This window comes from Propithecus coquereli, unplaced genomic scaffold (genome assembly GCF_000956105.1).
Source record: "Propithecus coquereli isolate 6110/MARCELLA unplaced genomic scaffold, Pcoq_1.0 Scaffold221, whole genome shotgun sequence".
In the NCBI taxonomy this organism is placed as follows: Eukaryota; Metazoa; Chordata; class Mammalia; order Primates; family Indriidae; genus Propithecus; species Propithecus coquereli.
Window position 1 is genome coordinate 382,924 of NW_012147301.1, and position 15,805 is coordinate 398,728.

The 15,805-nt window shown below is 45.8% G+C and overlaps 1 protein-coding gene across 1 annotated transcript in view; it reads left to right on the plus strand.

The window, feature by feature from the left end:
• The window catches only part of SHROOM4 (shroom family member 4), a 224,022-nt gene that overhangs the window by 168,319 nt on the left and 39,898 nt on the right, over positions 1-15,805 (plus strand). Inside the window, exon 3 of the mRNA XM_012644851.1 lies at positions 14,090-14,224. Within this exon, the coding sequence (XP_012500305.1) occupies positions 14,090-14,224 (135 nt within the window). The remainder of the gene's footprint in view (positions 1-14,089; positions 14,225-15,805) is intronic.

Sequence of the window (15,805 nt, forward strand, 5' to 3'; positions counted from 1 at the left end):
GAACCTGCATTTTAATGAGATCGAAGTCTGTGAATGTAAATACCTCAGAACAGGAAATTTCCCAGGGGCTTATGTTGAACATTGAGAAATCAGGTAAAAGCCTTTGTGAAGAGCGACCTTCCAGGGAGGAACATTTATGTCAGTTGCTCATCAGCCCATCCATGCCCCTGACAAGCACAGCTGTGACCCAGCAATTGCCCTCTTGGTTCTGGAATCTTCCTCACCATAAAGAAATACATTCCTGCCTCTGTAGCCCAGGTACTTCTTAAGCAGATGCCCTCTATTATATACATAGCACTGATAGCTGAAGGGAGGCTCCCAGGCTACCTTGGAAAGCAAGACCCCACATAAGTCAAAGTAGCAGCAGCCGGTATTTTGAAGAAGCCATTTGAAAATCTGTTTTAAAATGTATGGTAGAGTAGTGGTTTTGAAACATGAGTGTGCATTAGAATCACCTAGAGAGCTTGTTAAAACTGAGTTCCTGATTCAGAAAGTCTGGAATGGGGCTCCAGAATTTCATTTCTGACAAGTTCCTGGGTGATACTGATGTTGGTCTATAGAACAAACTTTGAGGCCGGGCGCAGTGGCTCACACCTGTAATCCTAGCACTCTGGGAGGCAGAGGAGGAAGTATTGCTTGAGGCCAGGAGTTCGAGAACAGTGTGAGCAAGAGCAAGACTCCTGTCTCTACTAAAAAATAGAAAAAAAATGGCCAGGCAACTAAAAATGAAAAAATTAGCCAGGTGTGGTGGTGCACGCCTGTAGTCCCAGCTACCTGGGAAGCTGAGGCAGGAGGATCCCTTGAGCCCAGGAGTTTGAGGTTGCTGTGAACTAGGCTGACACCACAGCACTCTACTCAGGGCAACAGAGTGAGACTCTGTCTCATAAAAAAAAAAAAATGAGAACCATTGTTTAGGTGGAAAAACACAAAAATTTGGAAGCAAAATCTTGTCTTTAAGCCTTGAATGATTTATTTCACCTCTTTCAGCCTGAGTTTCTTCTTTTCTAAAGAGGAGTTTATAAGGTTGTTGTGAAGATTAAATAGAATGGTGCATATGAAAGTTCTTTATGAACTGTAAATATCACGTAAAAGTATTAGCAGTTAGGCGACTTCAGACATGGTACTTGCTGCCACCCCCTACCAGATTTTCCTATATTTTGTTCCCTCTCCAACCAACTTTGTCCCACCAAGTCCATCAGGCAGTTGGAAAGAAACTAAAGTCAAGAAGGCCTCAAGTAGCATATTTTTCAACCCACTGGGCATGGCCTCGGTAGCGACCTTGACTTGACCTCCCTTTTCCTCTCCTGGCCTCCCCTCAAACTTGCTCCTTGTTCTTCCAGCCCTGGTCTGCTCTCAAAGCAAAGAACAGGTCCCAATGCTAATACTGGGGGTAAAAAATGTCAAGTGAAGGTTTTTAAAAATTAGAACAAAAGAATCCACTGCCAAGCAGCAAAACCATGTTGCGAAAGAGAATTTTGCTAGGCTGGTAGGCTCTAGGCTGATTTCCCTGAGGGCAAAATCCTGATGTTTGAAATAGTTAAGTGGAATCACAAGTATGATTGCAGATTCCTAGCTTCGGAGTGTGTCAGACAGTCGTATCAGACACTTGCTTGGGTAAATAATATGTCCATGTAGAATGGTGTCGTTTTTCTTTGGAAACCTTTTCTTATTCAAAAGGTGATACATGTATAGAGTAGAAAATTTGGAAAGTTTTTAAAGTATGAAAAATAATAATGACCCTTAATCTCACCACACAAAAGTAAATACACATTGCTAAGATATTAGCATGTTTACATCCAACCTTTCAATATGTGTATGTTTTATATGAATATGTATGTATATGCACAGATTTTTTGAATTGGGCATTTCAGTTTTGTATACTAGTTTTTTCACTTACCCTTATATTTTGAGCCTTTTTCAGGATCATTAAGTAGTCTTCAAAAACATGGTTTTCAATGGCAAAGCATTAATCCTTCATGTAGATGTACAATATTTTACCTAACTCTTCTTAAATGTTGGACAGTTAGGATATTCCTAATTTGACTATTATGAACAATCTTGCAGTAGATGACACTTCACATACATAAATCAATTTGTGCGTCTCTAATTGCTTTCTTAGGATAGAATCCTAGGAGTGGTAAACTGGATCACAGGGTAAGAACATTTCTTTTTTTTTTCCAGATGATGAAATGATGCATGAGTTTTATTTCCTTTTTTTGCTTTTCTTTGTGTTTCAAATTTTTTTGCATGAACATATGTACGTCATATAATTAGAAAATACAACTTTAAAAATAAGCAGGTTTGGATTCTCTGACAAAGAGTCTCCACACAAAAGGCCAGGAAATCTAGAGAGCCCATTGGATGTGCAAAAACAATGACCCCAGGCCCCTCAAGTCTTCTCTAAGCTACACTGCCCCAATTCCAGCAGTTTCTCCAGCTGTCTCTCATGTGTCAAGATCTTTCCCCATTCCCCATTCTGGACCCCTCCTCAGATTCTTAAAACAAATATAACTCACATACTATAAAACTCACTATTCAAGTGTTTAATTCAGTGATTTTTAGTATATCCACAAGGTTGTGAAAACATTACCATTAATTCCAGAAAAAAATATGGAGCACTTCACAAATTTGCATGCCATCCTTGTGCGGGGACCATGCCAATCGTTTCTGTATCATTGCAATTTTAGTATGTTGACCAAAACAAGCACAGTAGAAACATTTTAAGTCTCCCGAAACCATATGGCAAAATTCCCTCTAAAGCGTGTACCTTTTTCCATTCCCACCCAGAAATGTATAAGAGTGCCTGTTTCCCCACAACTTTGCCAACACATTAAAAATGGCATTTTATCATTTTGTCTTTTTTTTTTCTTTTTTATGAGACAGAATCTCACTCTGTTGCCCAGGCTAGAGTGTCGTGGCGTCAGCCTAGCTCACAGCAACCTCAAACTCCTGGACTCAAGCAATCCTCCTGCCTCAGCCTCCCGAGTAGCTGGGACTACAGGAGCGAGCCACCATGCCCAGCTAATTTTTTCTGTTTGTAGTAGAGACGGGGACCTTGCTCTTGCTCAGGCTGGTCTCGAACTCCTGACCTCAAGGGATCCTCCGGCCTTGGCCTCCCAGAGTGCTAGGGTTACAGGTGCGAGCCACCGTGCCTGGCCGTTTTGTCTCTTTCACCAGCTCTTCTACCTGTCCTGCCTGAATTACAGCTGTTTCATAGAGCTCTGTCATCCTCCCTCTCCTCTGCACACACTCACTGTGGGCAGTCACATCCATTGTAACAGCCTCAGCTGCCTCCTTTCTGTGGATAGTGACCATTGCCCTAATCTCTTTCCAGCACTGCAGCCCAGATGTCAAGCTGCTCACTGGGCACGCCTACCTACAGAATTTTCCAGCATAACAAACTCATGTCTGAAATGAAACTCACGTCTCCTGAAGCCAGCTCCTGCCCATGACTTCCCTATCTAGATTAGAGATACCACCCTTCTCCTAGGTACTTCACATCCATCTCTCTCTCTCTCCTCCTTATCTAATTATTAATAGTCATCCAACACTGTTGATTCTCTCTCATATCCTTCCTTTCTGCTCCATCCCCACTGCCATTGCTCTGGTTTTACCTTTTATTGTGTCTATTGCACTGGCTTACTCGCTTCTCTATTCTTCCAGTATTTATCCACACAATTTATTCTGCACATGGCTATGAGAAAAACCTTCTTAAAATGCTGCTTGTACCATGTTGCTCTCCTACTCTGGAACCTCCAAGGGCTCTCTCTTGCCTATTGTATTATGTAAAGTAAATGCTTTAACCTGACACTTAAGACCTACCATGCTCTTGTATCATTCTAATTTGACTTCCTCTGCACCTTATAGAAACTGTGTTTTCTTCCTTTGGCGGATCCCCACCCTTCCCACTTCTGTTCATGCAAACCTGGCATGGCCTCTCTCCTAGTCTTCTCCAGTTGCAATTGTACTGAGTCTTCCAAAATTACCACAGAGGCTCTGTAAAGCCTTCCTTGATTCAATCAGCTGTGCCCTCTCCTTCTTTTAACTCTCATTTTCTTAGCATTTCCTTTCTGATACTCATGCCATTTTGTCCTCTTTAGTGATCTTCTAGTTGTTTTTCTTCCCCCCTCCGTCACACTGTAAATTCCTTGAGCACAGGGCCTATATCTTCTTCACTATGGTGTGTTCCCTAGTACCTGTCCAAGCCTCTTAAATGTAGATAAGAGCTCCATAAATGCTTGGATAAAACAATGGTGAAGAGTGCCCATTGTTTTTTAGAGCTATTACTGACTCAGTTTTGGGAATGAATACTGTGCTAAGAAGGTGCAGATGCCAGATGACACAAGCATCATGGCTTATTATTTTTCCTTCCCTCTCTACGTTCAGTCCATCAAGAAGTACTGTCAGTTCTACCTCTTCAAAATATCTCTAATAAAACCTCTTTTCCCTATCCCTACTGTTACCTTCCTAGAACAAAGCACCATTGTCTCTTACATGGAAGAGCTTTTTTAACTGGTTCCCTGGTTCTACTCTTGCCCCCCTCCCCAAGTCTATCAGCCAAGCGAGACCTTTATAAAGTTTATATCATGTTAGTCCCCTGCTTAACAACCTCTAATAGCTTCCCATTTCACTGAGAATAAAATTCAAACTGTTTGCCTTAGCTTTTGAAAACTCCATGATCTGGCTTATGTACCTCCCCAACCTCATTTCCCGCTACTGCCCACCTTGCTCATGGTGCTCCAGCTCTGCTGAATGTTGGCCCTTCCTCATTATCATGTTTGCTCAAAGCAGAGCACATGGGTGCTGTTGTTCATAATGGGATCCTAGCTGTTGTTGGCTATTGTCTTAGGGCTCCAGGTCTTTCGTAGTAGAAATGACTTGAGGAGTGACCAGAAGTAGTTCTAAGGGTTTTGAGATTTGAATCTGGGGAAAACCTTTGTGGATTAGATCAGACCCCTGAAAAGTGGTATGTCCAACAGTGAGTTTGAGTTGAAGGAGAGAAGGAGAGAAGGAAGAAAGGGAATCTTGTATTATCCCAAGGGATGCTATAAATATTACTGATAGAAACCAGAGCTGGAGAACAAACATCCTCCACCTTTTTTTTTTATCACTTTGGGTGTTGGTTTAGGAAACTGGGCATCATGGCAAAAACTTTAAGGCCATCTGTGGAGTCAGATTGTACTATGTGAACTTGCTGCCATTTTTCTTGTATGTTCCTCTGAAGTCTCCTTCAGCCCTCTTGTGTTTCATCCTTAGCTTTTGTTCATAGTGGGGAAAGAGGAAAGCTCTTTCATCATGCAGATCATTTCATCATTTCAGATTCTTGTCTTGCTCCCCTTGCTTTTAGAGGCTGCAAAATATGCACTATCCACCTCTTTGCCTTGAGGACCATTGACAAGAAATAGTCTGTGATAGGTATGTTTTATCACACTATACACAGAAAAACTAGAAATTGCTCCCCAGCCCACTCCAAAAGAGAATTCTGAGTACTGCATTTCTAAACTACTAAGCCTTTTTCTACCCCCTGATATATGCAAAGTTCTCCTGAGTCATCTGTATGGTTACTTCCTTCCAATTTTCTTTGGAAAAAGAGGTGTTCTTGTGTCTTAAAGATTCCAGTGTGAAAATGGGGAAATGGAAGCAGAAGGTCAAATGTAATGGCCCTGGGTAGATGAAGTTATTGCTCCCCACACAGAAAGCCAAAGAGCACCCCCTGACACACAACAGCATGTGGAGGAGTATTTTTTTCCACCCAAACCTTCCCTTCTTTTCTTAGTCCCTACCCTGGGTTCCTTTTTAGCCAGGGATGGATCCTGAGGTGGAGGGTGGAGAGGGGGATACAGCAGATTTTCATGGAGGACCTTGCCCTGGCTATTCAGAGGGGATGGGAGGTGGAGAGACAGAACTGGGTATCAAAAGCCCCTTCTCCAGAAAGTACCCCATCTCAGATGACCCAGATTACAGCTTTCCCATACTGACAAGAAAGCCAGTGTCCTGAAAGTTCGCTTTAAAATTACACACTCACACATACGGACACACAGACCACTCACATTTCCCCCTTGGTTAGGTCTATAATAAGGAAGGGTTTCCTGATCACCAGGCTGCAAGGTCCCCCAGCCAACAGTGGGGTAGGGGTGGGCCTTCAGAGCTCTGTGTCCCTCCATGGTGACCAAGCAACTTTTCCCCTCTTCTGTCAGATAAACAAGCCATGCATTGTTCTGGCCCCTGGCCTGTCTGCAGGCTTCCCTTCCTGCTGAGCCGGCCAGAATGAGCTTGGGTTCCTTCATGTGGGGCAGGTGGAATGTGCTGTTTGGGGGGAGGCTGGAAGAGCCACAGAAAGTAAACAGAGCTAATCAAGGACTCTCTTTTGTGCTTCTCCTTACCCAAACGCTTTCAAAAGAGGAAAGGGCCCACACTACATTGTGGCGCAGACCTCAGGCTAAGCACAACCCAAGCAACAGGGGTCACATTTTCCTTATTGCCCTGCATTGGGGCAGAGCCATGGTTCTCTTTCTGCTAGTCCTCTCCCACCAAGTATCTCTTGAGGGGCCTAATGGGAGCCAGGCTCAGAGACAGGTGGTGCCCTCGGAAGATATTGGGGTGATAGCTGACTAGGGCAGCTGAAGACTGACTCTTTCCAGAATTGGTCCACCTCCTCCCTGCTCACCTGTCACAATAGTCTTTATTTTTTTTTTTTTTTTGAGACAGAGTCTCACTTTGTTGCCCGGGCTAGAGTGAGTGCCATGGCGTTAGCCTAGCTCACAGCAACCTCAGACTCCTGGGCTCAAGCAGTCCTCCTGCCTCAGCCTCCCGAGTAGCTGGGACTACAGGCATGCACCACCATGCCCGGCTAATTTTTTTTTTTTCTATATATTTTTAGCTGTCCAATTAATTTCTTTCTATTTTCTTTCTATTTTTGGTAGAGACGGGGTCTCGCTCTTGCTCAGGCTGGTCTCAAACTCCTGAGCTCAAACAATCCGCCCGCCTCGGCCTCCCAGAGTGCTAGGATTACAGGCGTGAGCCACTGCGCCCAGCCAGTCACAATAGTCTTTAAAAAGCCCCTTCCGGGAGCCAGCATCCGGCTTATCTGCCACTTCTGCCTGCATGTACCTGCCCTCCTCTGCCCCCATGCCAAGTTCTTGTCCTATGAGTGCTTGGGAAAGAAGCAGTCATCTTTACTGTCCCCTGAGCATAGGAAGTCACAATTGGTCACATTATCTGGAACTCAGTTCTGCTAAGTGAAAGAGCACCCCTTTGACCCCAATCCCATCTCCCAGCCTCTCCCCCAAATCCCAGACTGGCCAAACTGCTCAAGTTCCTCTCTTATCTTCCCTTACCCAAGGATTTCTCAAGTATGTACTGTCTGTGCCCACCTGCCTACCCCCTCATCTGGTGACTACCCAACTGTCATACTCCCACCCTGCCTCCCTACTTCAGCCAGCCCCACGAACCTGCTTGCACCTCTAGCCACCATTTCCTCAGCCTTATCCAGCCGCTGGCAAGGTCGGACTACTAACAAACCAGTTGTTCTTTATTTTGTTAGAAAGTGGGGAGCGGCAAGCCTCATCGGACAAGCCCTCGCATGGGCTGGGTTACCGAGTGGAAGGAGGAAGACACGGCGACCAGAAAAGTAGGGAAGGCTGGGCACCCAGGCCTAAAGAAGGACATGAAAAGAAACTGTTTATCCTGATGCTTTTTTGGACCAGGGATTATTCCCTGGTATATTTCCGCTCAAATGGGGTCATCACACCAGCAGCATCACTATCACTCTGGAGCTTATTAGAAAGTCAGAACCTGAGCCCCACTCCAGATCTGCTGAATCAGAATCTGCATTTCAACAAGATCCCCGGGTGATTAGTGTGTCCACTAAAATTTGAGCAGTGCTGCTCTACAGTACTAGGTTTGGCTTTCGAGCCTTTTCTTAATTAGTCCTTTCTCTTTCACCTTCATTTGGATTGAAGAAATCAGTTGTCTTGCTACTAACAGTATCTTGCCTGTTACCATTTTTGGTAGAGGATAATATTCATAACAGGTACGATTTATTGAGTGCCTGTCACATGCCAGGCATGTTTTACAGACGAGGTAATTAAGGTTCTGTGGCATGCCTAAGGCCAAGAACTAGTGAATGGTTAAGCTGAGACTTCAAGGCAGATCTCGATGCCTCCCAAAGCCCCCAAACTTCCTCCCATGCAGTACCACCACACAATTGGTAAAAGTCAGCCCAGACTTCCCTATGAGGTACAGAAGGAAGAAAGGGGAGGGGCCCTTCAGGCCTGATTTCCCCAGAGAGGAAAGGCTTAGCATACTTCTTTTCCTGAGGGAGCTTGCGTAAGCCCTCTCTGGGGCCAGAAATTACTGGAATTGGGGCCAGAGGCCAAGGGAAACTGGAGTGGGTATCAGGAGTATTAATGAAGGGAAAACCCTAACTCTAAATCCCCAATAAAAATTAAAATCTGATACCTGAGCCTGGGCTTGGGGGGTACAACAAATCCATGTGGGGCAGCTCTGGGTTCTGGCTATTGCATTGGTCAGTGAGGGCATCATTTGGAGCCCCAGGTGGGGCCTAAGGCTACTACATTAGAGCATGCTATAGCTGGAAGGGTCATTGGTGACGATTGAATTCAATGTTTTGTTTTGCAGACAGGAAACAGAATTCCAGAGAGGGAGAGTATGTTACCATAGGTCAGAGTGAATTCATAGGAGATCTGGGGACGCTGACCCCAGGAACCACTATTCCAGCATTGCTAATGGCACCTTTTCTGGAGTTGGAGTCTGTGATGTGAAATTGAGTTTTCTTTGGATCTGCTCAAGTGCTCGTGGGACGAACAGACCCTGCAAATATGGCCCATAATGTTTGTGAGTCTTAGTATCTCAGCAGGACCTTCACCTTAGAAAATCTCTAAGTCACTTTCCCCAGCTATGTAAAATCAGCTACAGTGCTACCCTCTGGACCTGGAGGCTGCTGGGCCTGGTTGATCTGGGATTTCCTTTTCTGGGACCCAGAGGACTTGCAGAGATGGCTGGGTGGGGTCAACTCAGTCCAGGAAGCACAGGAATTCTTTTAAGTGTATGTGTCTGGGGTATTTTTCTCTCTCACTTACGTGTATTTTTAAAAATTCTTTTTAGACACCCGCTTTATCTTTCCCAAACATCATTTCCTTACTCCTTTCCTGAGTTCTAGCAGTGGCTGGGGGCCCAGCTTCCTTATTGGCCTCTGAGCTGTAGAGGGGGTGGGCCAGGGCTCAGAGGAGGTTGGAGTAGGGAGCAGGGGGGCAGTTTATGCTGCTGGAACTGCCTTTCATCCTTTCCTTTGCCACCAGGGTGCTGGCTGGTTCCTGGGCCAGCGTCTTCACTCCTGTCCAGCTCTTGACACTGGTTTTCATTTCCCAAGGCTGTGGCCACATCTAGGCCCAAGCAAGCTGATGGCCATACCTTGCCTTCAATGCTGCTCCTTCCTGTGCTTGGAACTGAGACCTGACTGTGCCTGAGCCCCTTGGATCACATTTAGGATCTTGGGCTGATGGCCCCTTGTCCCAGAAGGTCTTGACTGGAGGGCAGGCGGGTCCCAGCTAAGGGATTACGCTGGCTGGAAGTGTTGTCAATGAGAATCTGAGCTAGCTGGATACACCGCTGTCTCCTAAGCCATCTCTTCACCCTGGGCAACTTCCATGGTAGGTACAGCCAGTAGCCATGGCTGCTGTCCCCCTTGCCTCCCGTCCTGCTTTCTTTCTTCAATATCCCTTTCCTTTTCCTTCTGAAGAAAGGCATTTTGGAATAATGAATGATGGGGAGTGTGTTTAATGATAGTACCTGAGCTGGCCTTAGAAGAAAGGGCAAGTGCTGGGGTCATTTCCTCCATATCTAATCCTAGAGCTACATAGTTGGTAGTTGGCATTTTCTCACCTCTCTGTTTATTTCTCCTCATCCATCTTCCCTAGGTAGAGGGGATGGTTTCAACTCTAGAGCTACTAAGATGTTCCTTTTCTGATTGCTTCTTGAGGGAATGGCTATGGAATGCCTCAGGTATACAAGCCTTTTGAGATAGAGCTCTCTTTGGGGAAGAGGGGTTGTGTGGTATTGTAGAAAGAGCTGGAGGATCTGAGTCTTGATGCCGACTCTGCCGATTACTAGCTGCATGCTCTTGGCAAATCACTTAAGCTTTCTGCATCTCTGTTTCTCCATCTTTAAAGTGGGGATAATAATGGCTCTTACTGAGTAAAATTGGAGTGATGATTAAACCAGTTAATGCATGTGAAGTGCTTAGTGCCTGGCACATCTTAAGTGGTCGATAAATGGTCCCTATTGTTTTTTAAAGGTTTATAGAATATCTATGGCAGATACAATGCTGATTGCTTTCACATATAGAACTACATTTAATCCAGACCATAACTCATGAGGAAGAGATGGTTATCTTCCCCATTTTACAGATAAAGAATCTGTAAACTCAGAGAAGTGACATGCCCAAGGTCACACAACTAGGATTTGAATGCAAGTGTGGACTGACTCCAAGTCTAGGGCTATTTGGGAATAATAATAGGCCAAATATTAGACCCTATAGATACTTCCCTCTCCTTTCCCAAACTAGGGTTAGAAGGCTCCAGCTCTGGCTCCAGTTCCCTATGTATTTTTCTCCCCCCACCCTTTGATTTTCTCCCAGTGTCCCAAAAGCCCCCACTTCCCCCTTCTACCTCCTTTGGGATTATTTCCTACTCCTGGAGAAACCCTAGAGAGAGTAAAGACCCTTTGTAAGCTATGTTTCAGCGTGGGAAAGGAGTGGTATAGCAGAACCTTGACAGTGGATGGACAGATTTGAGTAGCCTTGGTGAGAGTACTCTTGAGCCATGAAAAAGGACAAATCTGGGCTAATAACCATTATTATAGTATCTACTATTTAGTAACCACATGCTACACGTTAGGCTGTGTCCCAGGTGCTTTGAGAATATGATCTCTAATCCCTGCAATAACCTAGCCAGGTAAGGATTATTGTTCCCTTTCTCAGATAGAAAACCGAAGTTCAGACCGGTTAAGTGACTTGCACATACATACATCTAAAGTGGTAGAGTTAGGATTTGAACCTAGATGTGTCTCCCTGGTTTCGTCTCATTGCCTCCTGTCTTGGCATAGTTGGTAGGATGAGATAACATACATGTAATGATGATGAGCAATGTAAAATATCATATTATTAGGGACCAAATTGTGAGGGCTAGATTACTCAGAACAAGCTCCCTGCAGGAGATGGTACTTAAGCAGTACCTTGAAGAGCAGGTAGGATTTAGGTTAACAAAAGGAGCGGAGAACATTCCAGGCAGAGGGAACAGTCAGAATGATAACGACGATTGGTCGAGGGCTTGCCAGGCCCAGTTCTAAGCACTTGACATATGTTGTCTCATTTGACCTTTCAACAACCTCATTAAGTAGGTTCTATTATCCCCATTTTACTCCCATGAAAACTAGGCCTCTGAGAAGTGAAGTCACCTGTCAAAAGCAACAGAGCTCATAAGTGGTAGAACAGAGAGTCAAACCAAGGTGATCCAACTCTGGCACCTGTACTGGATTCTACTGGAAAATCCACAGCAGAGGCACAGAGTCGGAAAGGGACAGGGCTGGTTACAGGGTGTGGTTGGAGCAGAGACATGGAAAGTTGAACCGGGTGGGTAAAGATAATTTGTAGAAGGCTTTGAAAGTCTGATCCAGTTTACATTTGATGCAGGACAGGGTAAGAAATAGAGTAAAGATTTTTGAGTGGGAGGGAGAGTTGCCCCAGTTCAGTCGATGTTTAACGTGGTGTAATTTGAAAGCAGTGACTGGAGGTGGAACAAGGGGCGACAAGCTGACAGACCGATGCAATATTTTGGACATAAATTGTCAAGGGCCTGGACTAGAATGGCGGGGGGTGGGTTCTGGGAGGAGAGGTGTCATTCTGTGTAATGGTCACAGTGAGGATGGAGAGAGAACGAACTAGGGTCAGAAAAACATCATAAAAGAAGACTCAGTAGAACTTGGCATGGGACTGAACAGTCGGAGAGAAGGTAGTACCCAGGCTGACTACCCACATTGTAAAGACTGGACTCAGAAGAACTTAACAAATCCTGAATGTGGAAGAAGGGCCAGGCATAGGGGAGGTGCCCTGTTCCCCACTATATCTTCAGTGCCAAAAAGCACAGTACATAGTAGATGCACATGGTACATAGTACCTAGTACTCCATAGTATTACTACTAGTAGGTACTTGATAAATAGCTGTTGACCAGATGACTGCCGATAACAGCAGCGGGAGAGCTTTCTCAGCAGCATGGCTTCATGTGTGAGACTCTGGAGCGAGCATAGCCCCCAAGGCCTCCTTGTGCCTCAGCCTCCCTTCTGGGCACTGTGAAACCCATAGTAGAACAATGTGATTACAAAGCTGGGAGCCTCACCTGGCTTTCCTCCTCATCAATCTTAGCCACTGCTGCTGACCTATGGCTCTGGTTGCTGACCTTTGACAATCAGCTTCCCCTGCCCTTCCTCCTACACCTTCTTGTCTGTGTCTCACCAGTTACCACTCAATCTGCATTTTCCCCACAAGGCCAGTCTCCTCGGGACTGCCCTTCTGTGGGCCTTAGCCCTCTAGAGCCTTGCACTGCTGGGCTCTTCTGTGTTTCCATTGGGGTGAGGAGCATTTCCAGCCAGGATGGAATCCTCCAGCTTGAGTCTGTCCACTACTGTTCCAGAGAGGTAGAGAGCTGACTTATCCCACAATATAGCAAGCTTGTGGAAGGCAGGGGCCCTCAGCCTACCCAGCCCTGTACCATCAGTGCCTAGTATGGAGCCCAGCACAGTAAATGTGAATAAATTAGTGAAAATCATCTATCATCTATTTATCTCCCTGTCATCTACTTATTCATCATGTTTCCCTTACTCTGTCATTCATGTCTCTCTCTGTCGTCCATTTCTCTCTACTGTGTATTTCTCTACGATCTTTCTCAGAGTTTTCTCTTTCTGGCATTTGTTTTTCCCTCTTATCTCTGTCATCTGCCTGGCCCGTCTGCTTTCTCTCTCTCCCTGTTCTCTCTCTTTTCTTGCTCTCCCTCTCTGCTTCTCCCTCCATCACACTCCTTCCCTCAGTCTCTCTTCCATCAATCATCTCTCCATCTCCCAGCATTACCCATGCCCACACGTGCTCTTCCCCATACCATTCTTCTCCACTTGCAAGAGTGGCATCATTCACGTGAAGTATGCTAGGGGACAGGGATGGGTCCTGTATAAGCCAGTCAGTGCAAGAGTTGTGGCTGCAGCCTGCAGCACCAGACAGACCCTGTGGCTGCATTCAGGACCATGGCCTCAGATCTGTTTCCCTTTATTCACCCCTGACCTGCTTAGCAACCACTCTCCCCTGCCAGCCTAGCACCATGCCATTCGGCACTTCGTTCTGTCCTCCCTTACAGGAGTTGGGGCTCCCTGCCACCACTTTGCTGACAAACTCAGGTGTCTCGCCTCTGTGCCCATCTTATCCTTCACTCTCATAATGCCTTTACCATGCTCTGTCTCTCTCATTCATCTGTAAGCTCTCAAGAGCAAAGACTGTGTTGGATTCATCTCAGTATTCCCAGAACTACACATAGAGGGAACACAGTAAATATATAACAAATGTTTATTGAATGAATGAGTAAAAATTGGAGAACTGACAGCCCAGTATTGACTTGTGCAAACTTCTCAATCACTTGCGTATTCCTTTCTCAGAGAAAAATTGGCTAGATTGGCGAGATTGATTTTTTTCCCTCAAGGAGAAGTGAGGGTAAGCTCACTGTTCATTGGGCAGCACCACTCATTTATTCCACAAATATTTATTGAACATCAAGTATGTGTCCAGCACTGTTGTTCATGCTTGACACTTTGTGAACAAAATAGCCCTGTGGAGCTGGTATTCCATATCTTAGTATGAAGGAGATTCGAGTATTGAGAGCTGATGAGGGCCACTAAGATTCCCACTCCAGCTCCTTGCAAGATGTTCTACTTCACCAAAGGGAAAGAGGGGGTGGGGGCGGAAGCCGCCTGGGAAGTGATTTCAGCGCTGGTTCCCTAAGCCAACTTCCTGTCCCTTTCTTGCTGCAGGAGGAACGCCCCTGTCAGTAGGCCGCACTCATGGCATGTGGCCAAGCTGCTGGAGGGATGCCCTGAAGCGGCCACCACCATGCATTTCCCTTCTGAAGCCTTCAGCTTGTCCTGGCATTCCGGCTGCAACACAAGGTAAGTCTAGAGCCCTCCCCTCAGGATGGGCTGGAGGGTGGACAACCTGGCCTCTTCCTCCTCTGCTTTAGTCCCTGTTGGATGTTAAAGAGCAGAAAATGAAGTGGGAATCCAAAGTACCTGGGCTTTAGTCCTAGTTTCTTTCTAACTCTCTGTGTCTTTGGGCTAATCCCTTTCCTTTTGGACAATGTTTCCTTACGATACCTCATTTGGCTTGCAAGACACCACACTGTCCTGCTTTTCGTCCTGTTTCACTAGCTGCTCTTTCTCAGTCTCTTCCTGATTCCTCCCATCTGCCTATCTCTTGATGTAGGAGGACCCCAGGGGTCAGTTCTGGCCCTGTGTTCTATCTACGCAACTCACTGGTGACCTCATCTGTTGTTCATCACCTCTGCCACAGAGCCAAAGCTTTTAAAATGGAGACCTCCCTGAATAACAGGGTCTACCCGAAAGAGGGATCACTCATTCAGGGACCTTGGTGTTGCCTGTTGTGGTTGAAACAGCTGCCCAAGAGGCAGACAATGTTTTCTGCACAAGCCAGCAAAGACGCTGGCCTTGGCTGCCTTTTCCCTTCCACAACAAGATCTTTCCTCCACAAAGGGATTTCTGTTGAGGAGGTTCAGGGAAGCTGAGGGTTGAGTTTGCCCTGACTCACGGACTTTATTTGGCATTGGAAGCCAGGGGATCAGGGCAGAGGCAATGTTGTTCTGGAAGAATACACAGAACACATTCTGAGCTTGGCTCCTGTTTGAGTAGGGGTGTGTGTATGGTTTCTGTTTTTGTTTGTTTTTTTTTTTTTTTCAGCAGGAAGGGTGGTGGGGCGGGTAGCAGGTTCCTTTGCCAATGAGGAATTAATGGATTCCTAGCCCACAGGACAAGTGAACAGAATGGCTAAGGGCAAGGCAGAGAGCAAGAATTAGAGGAAGCTGACCTGGGGGTCTCATTGGCTGCTGCCACAGCTCAACTGTGGCCTTTCTGAGAGCAGCCTGCAACCTCTGGGGTTCTGGTCAGAGGGAGTTACTGGCATGACTTGGCTCAGTTTGGCTTTGTGTGTGGGAAGTGGTACTTAAAATTCAAGATTGCATCTGATCCTCCCCCTTTCTTTGGTCTCCCCGGTTTGGCTTTGCCGTGCAGAGTGAGGGAGGTGTCAGTGGGCAGGGACCACTATAATATCAATACTAGTAGCAGAGAGGATGTTGATAACAGCAATGAAAAACCAAATAGCAGCAGGAGCATGCAGTGAACCCTTGCTCGGTGCCTGGGCTGAGATGAGAGCTTCCCATTTATTACCTGGTTTCATCTACACGGCAACCCCTCTGATACAGATATTACTATGATTCCCATTTAAAAGATGTATGGCAGAAGAGCTAAGATGCTAGACTCACAGAAGCCTGGGTTCCAATTCCAGCTCTGCTGTTTTAGCAGCTCAGTGAGCTTGCCAGTTTACTTTACCTCTCTAAGCTTCCGTTTCCTCAGTTGTAAGGTAGGACTAATAATCTGTCCCCTTCAGCTTGAAATAAAACCTTATAAAGTGCCAAGCACATTGTAGGTTCTCAGTAAAGAGTCAGGATTGCTATCAGC